Below are 6,007 nucleotides of genomic sequence, written 5' to 3'. Positions count from 1 at the left end.
TTCTCCTCCATTCTCCTCTCGGGATCTTGGGCACGCACGCACACACGCCCGGTCTGAGTTTTAAGCCACCGGGTCCAGGGCTCGAACTGCGGTCGGCTACATGGGAGTCCAGCGATATAGCCATTAAGTCAACTGCTGGTTCCATAAAATAATTCTTAAAAAAAAAAAAAGTTCACTGTGGGGGTCAGAGGATGGCATAGTGGTGAGGAGTTGGACTCCCCCATGGTTGACGGCGGTTCAAGTCCCAGATCTGGCAGTTTGCCTTCTCACTTTCCCTTTTTCTACGATGAGCACACATGCTCTACTGCAAATTAAAACATAATGATACACTTAAACAATTCTTTTTTATTTTTTAAAGAATTATTTTATTGGGTCCAGTGGGTGGCGTGGTGGTTAAAGGCACTGGACTCCCTCCCACATGGCCGAATGCAGTTTGAATCTCAGACCAGGCAGCTTGCACGCTCACTCTCTCTGGTCAAAATTGACGAATACGGACCAGCAGTTAGCGAAATGGCTATGTCGCTGGACTCCCACGTAGTTGACCGTGGATCGAGTTCCAGACCCCGTGGCTTAAACTCAAGTCGGGCGCGTGTGCGTGCGTGCCCAAGATCCCGAGAGGAGAATGGAGGAGAAGGGACTGCAGTGTGGCCATCCCCCCGGGGGGTGATTTCTTGCTTTCTGTCTCTGTCTTTCTGGTGAGCGCATGTGCCCTACAGCAAAAACCTCTTCAAAAAAATTTAAAAAAAATAAAAAGAAAGAAAAAGAATCCTGCCGTGACCCACCCACACAGGGCTGCCGGCCAAGCCTAGACAATCTTAACATTAATTAACATAACTAAAAAGGTATTTGCATCTAGAAAAAACATACAGGACTCCTCAGGGAGTAATCTGTGCCTCACTTTCAACGTCTGCTTGTGTCACTCACCACTGCCCCCACCCACCTGCGTCCTCGGATGCTCCCCAGTTTTGCACGAAGGGTCAGTAGCACTTGCCCAAGGGAGACCTCATTGAAATGTGAATAACTCAGCCTCCTTTTTATTCCTCGGAATCAAAACAAGCAGGGGTGTGCAGCTGCATAGAGAATTGGGGCCAGAGACAGGAAGGGCACCTTTCAGGACAGAAAGTGACCCGCAGGGCCGTGAAGCCCCGCCCCCACGGCAGGGTTTCTGGTGGAAACCGGGTCTGAAGCTTGGCTGAAGCGGGGCAGAATTGTGGCCTTCCGTTCACTCAGCAATTAGCACAAGCGATTCACAGTCTTATAGGTATTTATAAAAGAAGAAATATGGAGGCCAGCAGATGGCGTGGTGGTTAAGAGCACTGGACTCCCACGTGGTTGACCACGGTTCAAATCCCAGACCTGGTGGCTTGCTTTCTCGCTTTCTCGCTTTCTCTCTTTCTCTCTCATTCTGTTCCTCTCTGGTCAAATTCAAACAAAAACCAGTAAATAAATAAAGTTAAAAATATAAATATGGGTACACTCTGTTGCCTTTACAACACTACATACAACGCCCTTAAAACTGGGTTTATAACCAAGATTCAAAAAGGACACTTAACACTTGGCTTAGATGTTAATACTTTATAGTCATACATGATATGACGTGGACCACTTTGTTTTGTTTGTTTGTTTTTTGGGCAATAGGGCGCATGCGCTCGCCAGAAAGACAGAGAGAGACAGAAAGCGAGAAATCACCCCCCAGGGGGGATGGCCACGCCACAATCCCTTCTCCTCCATTCTCCTCTCGGGATCTTGGGCACGCACGCACACGCGCCCGGTGTGAGTTTAAGTCATCGGGTCCGGGACTCGAACCGCAGTTGACTACTTGGGAGTCCAGTGACACAGCCATTACGCCAACTGCTGGTCCCGACATGGGCCACGTCTAACTGGATCAAGTCTGCAGCACGTTCTGAGTGTACAAATAGGCTTGTAGCCCAGTGTGAAACATTTGTAAGTAAATTTTTCACTTTTTTGTTTTTTTAATGAGAGGTTTTTGCTATAGGGCGCATGCGCTCTCCAGACAGACATAGAGACAGAAAGACAGAAAGTGAGAAATCACCCCCCAGGGAGGATGGCCACGCTGCAATTCCTTCTCCATTCTCCTCTCGGGATCTTGGGCATGCACGCAAAAGTGCCCAGGGAGTGTTTTTTTTAAGCCACCGGGTCCAGTACTCGAACCGTGGTCAACTACATGGGAGTCCAGCGACATAGCCATTATGCTAACTGCTGCTGGGCCCCATTGCTCTTTTTTATATTAAAAAAAAAAATTGAAAAATAATGATAATAAATAATTTTTTTAAAAAAGAGAATTATTAATTATTTTACCGGACTTTATTTATTTCAATTTGACTACAGAGGGATAGGGGAAGTGAGGGGGCGGGGAGAGAAAGAGAAAATGAGAAAGCGAACTGCTAGGTCTGGGACTCGAACCATGGTCAGCCACATGGAAGTCCAGGGCTCTTAACCACCATGCTAACTGTCGGCCCCCAAGTTAAATAATTCTCAAAAAAAAAAAAGAAAAAGGGGGGGATCATAACAAAATGGCTGTGTCGCTGGACTCCCACGTAGTCAACAGTGGTTCGAGTCCCGGACCCGGTGGCTTAAACTCAGGCTGGGCGTGTGTGCGTGCGTGCCCAAGATCCCAAGAGGAGAGTGGAGGAGAAGGGATTGCGGCGTGGCCATTTCCCCAGGGAATGACTTGTCACTTTTTGACTTTCTCTGTCTTTCTAGGGAATGCACGCGCCCTACAGCAAAAGCCTCTCAAAAAAAAAAAAACCAAAACCACAAAATCAAACAAAAAAAACAAAAACTGTGTGTGGATTTCAAAATCTTTTGTGTTGAAATCAACTCCTACTTTAATTCTCTCTCTCCACTAACTTTTCAAAGTCTTCTCGTATTTACAACATAACATCTCATAGTCACAGAGCCCGGGCCCAGCTGGCTTCAGGAATTCTGAGGCCCTGGGCGGACCTGCCACCCCACCTGCTCCCCAGGGGCTGTGGCTGGAAGCTGGCGAGAACTGACCAGAAACTTCTAGACGGTGACCTCACCCGCCCACCCGCCCGCCCGTGTGGCTCTGAGGAGCAGAGAGCCAGAAAGCCCAGCCGCAGCTCTGGTGGCTCCAAAACTGGGACACCGCTGTTGGGAACACAGGCCCCCCCATCCAGGAATCTCACACACTCCAGCCTGGTGGACCTAAAACTGAAGAAGCCGATGTTCACATGACTTGACCCTGGTTTGTAACTTTCTCTCTGTCATGTATGTGTACACGCGTCCACAACTTGATAAAGATACAGTACTAGGGTGACCAGCAGTTAGCGTAATGGCTATGTTGCTGGACTCCCATGAGTCGACCGTGGTTCAAATCCTGGACCCGGTTGCTTAAACGCATGCCGGGTGCATGTGCGTGCGTGCCTAAGATCCCGAAAGGAGAATGGAGGAGAAGGGATTGCGGCGTGGCCATCCTCCCTAGGGGGTGATTTCTCATTTTCTGCCTGTCTCCTTCTGGAGAGTGCACACGCCCTATAGCAAAAACCTTTTAAAAAAAAAAAAAAAAGATACAGTACTAGGGCCAGCAGGTGGACTCCTTAAAGCGTCGGACTCCCATGTGTTCAACCATGGTTCAAGTCCCTGACCAGGCAGCTTCGAACACGGTGGGCACATGTATGCATGCCCAAGATCCCCAGGAGGAGAAGGGATTATGGCGTGGCCATCCCTCCTGGGGGATGATTTCTGATTTTCTCTGTCTCTTTCTGTCTCTCCAGTGAACACACACACCCTATAGCAAAAATCTCTCTCTCAAAAACAAACAAACAAAAAACTAGTACTACAGGGTCCAGCAGATGGCATGATGGTTCCATTGCTGGACTCCTATGTCGTCGACTGTGGTTCAAGTCCCAGACCAAGCGGCTTAAAACTCATGCTGGGCACATGTGTGTGCGTGCCCAAAATCCAGAGAATGGAAGAGAAGGGACTGCAGTGTGGCTATACCCCTGGGAGGGGGTGTAATTTCTCTCTTTCTGTCTCTCTCTCTCTCTCGACGAGCATACTGCCCTAGAGAAAAAAATCTCCCAAAACAAACAAACAAACAAAAAACCCCAAAAGACAGTACTACAGAGGAGTACTGTAGGTGGCAGGTGGCACGGTGGTTAAGACACTGGATCCTACATAGCCAACTTTGTAGTTCAAGTCCCAGACCCGGTGGCTTGAAAATCATGCCAGACACGTGTGGGGGGGGGCTAAAAATCCGGAGAGGACAATAAAAGAAAAGAGACTGCAGTGTGGCCATTCTCCTTGGAGGGGGGATTTCTCACTCTCCCTCTCTCCCTCTGTCTCTCTCAGGTAAGCACACACCCTATGGTAAAATCCTAAAAAAAGAAAAAAAAAATAAAGACACCCCGAGGAGCCTGGCAGCCGGCCAGGGTGTCCACCTGGGCCCACCTTGTCCAGCGCCTCCTGCAGCACGCCCTCGGCAGCCTCCCAGCGGCCCTGGGCCATGTGGCAGGCCGCCTGCCCGTTGAGCAGCAGCAGGGTGGACGAGCACTTGTCAGCCATCTCCTGGAAGATGTAGTAGGCGTCCTGCAGCTTCTCGCCACCCTGCGGGGACAGAGCCAATGTCAGGGAGGAGCCCCCCTGCTGCCCGGCCTGACCGCGGCCTGCCTCCTTCGAGGTGGTGCTTTGCAGAGATGAGCCCCCCCCACCCTCTCGTGCAGAACCCGTCCATGGGCCCTGAACAGCCCCCTCACGCCCAGCTCCCAGAGTGCCAGGTTTACAGGCGAGGAAACTGAGGCTCCCGGAGAGAGAGTCCACACGCGGGTGGCGGGTCAGGCTCGGAGCGGAGGCCGCAGGACCAGCAGCCGTGTCCTGCCCGCCTGCTCACAAGGCCACGTGACACTTACAGGCCACCTGGAGACTGCGATGGGCCAAGAATAACTGAGACCCTTAGAGAGACCCGCGGGGAGTCGGTCCTAGTGAACTGGACGGAGACTGGAAACCTAAGTGTGGTCTCAGCCCCCTGCAGGGCAGAGACGCCGAGGGCATCTGAAAAGGCCTGGACCACTTGGGAAGAAGGCCAGTCCTGGAGCCGGAGAGAAGGGGCCGGTGCCAGGAGGCGGGACATGGCTGCAGAAGCCACCCTAAACCCCAGGGAGCCCCGGGAAGCAGCATGTGCTAGCGGCCTGTACCCCCATGGTTCAGTGCCAACGCCCACAACAGGGCTGGGGAGGGGCTGAGCGAGGTCCCCATAGAGCCGGGTGGCTGGGGCCCAGGCAAAGGTCACCCACAGAGCCCGTTCAGCCGGGAGGTGGCCATCCCTGCCCCATCCCCCGCGCCCCGAGGGGCCCACCATGGCCAGGTTGACCCAGGCGGTGGCCAGCTGGGTGAGGGTGGCGTCCTCGTCCTGGTCCTGCATCTTCTTCAGCTCCTTCCTGCGGTGGGGCAGGAGAGAGGACAACGCCGAATGGCTCAGGGGTCCCAGCACCCCTGCAGGCTCACTGCCTACTGTCCTGCCGTGGCTGCTCCGGGACGGTGGGACCAGCCCCCTGCTGGCCCCATGGCACCCAGCCCAAGGGGGTACTCCGGAGAGCCTCTGCCACTCACGTGAGGGCAGAGCTGAGGACGCGGCGACAGGGGTACGGCACAGATCGTTCTCCGGGAACCAGAGCGAGCTGGGTCCTGGACACCCCCCCGCGGCAGGGACAGGCAGTGACGGCCCTTGTTGCCTTGTTCAGAGGTGACAGCCCGGGTTAGGAAGCCCTGTACCACCCGTGGGTGAAGCCCAGGCTGACCCCATGGGATCAGCCCCGTCAGCAGCCTCCGAGGGGATCTGAGGCCCGGACAGCAGTGCCCCCACGTCCCCAGCTAGACCGCAGGGCAGGCCCGTGTTAAGGAGGGCAGGTCCCAGAGGGCATGGAATGAGACAATGACAAGCGGCCGACTGGCAGGGGCTCTCTGAGCGGCGGCGGGCAGGCAGGGCGGGGCTCACCGGGCCAGGTCCAGGCGGTCCAGCTTCAGC

The 6,007-nt window shown here is 53.7% G+C and overlaps 1 protein-coding gene across 2 annotated transcripts in view; it reads right to left on the bottom strand.

Moving 5' to 3' along the window:
- Window positions 1-6,007, bottom strand: part of COPE (coat protein complex I subunit epsilon) — a 29,554-nt gene that overhangs the window by 9,235 nt on the left and 14,312 nt on the right. For both annotated transcript variants that reach the window (XM_027771291.1, XM_006147107.3), the window contains exons 6-7: window positions 5,339-5,423; window positions 4,435-4,590 (exon numbers count right to left, since the gene is read on the bottom strand). In XM_027771291.1, coding sequence (XP_027627092.1) covers window positions 4,435-4,590; window positions 5,339-5,423 — 241 coding nt within the window. The remainder of the gene's footprint in view (window positions 1-4,434; window positions 4,591-5,338; window positions 5,424-6,007) is intronic.

This window comes from Tupaia chinensis, unplaced genomic scaffold (genome assembly GCF_000334495.1).
Source record: "Tupaia chinensis unplaced genomic scaffold, TupChi_1.0 Scaffold000201_1, whole genome shotgun sequence".
NCBI classification, from domain to species: domain Eukaryota; kingdom Metazoa; phylum Chordata; class Mammalia; order Scandentia; family Tupaiidae; genus Tupaia; species Tupaia belangeri.
This window is presented reverse-complemented; position numbering and strand designations above follow the sequence as displayed.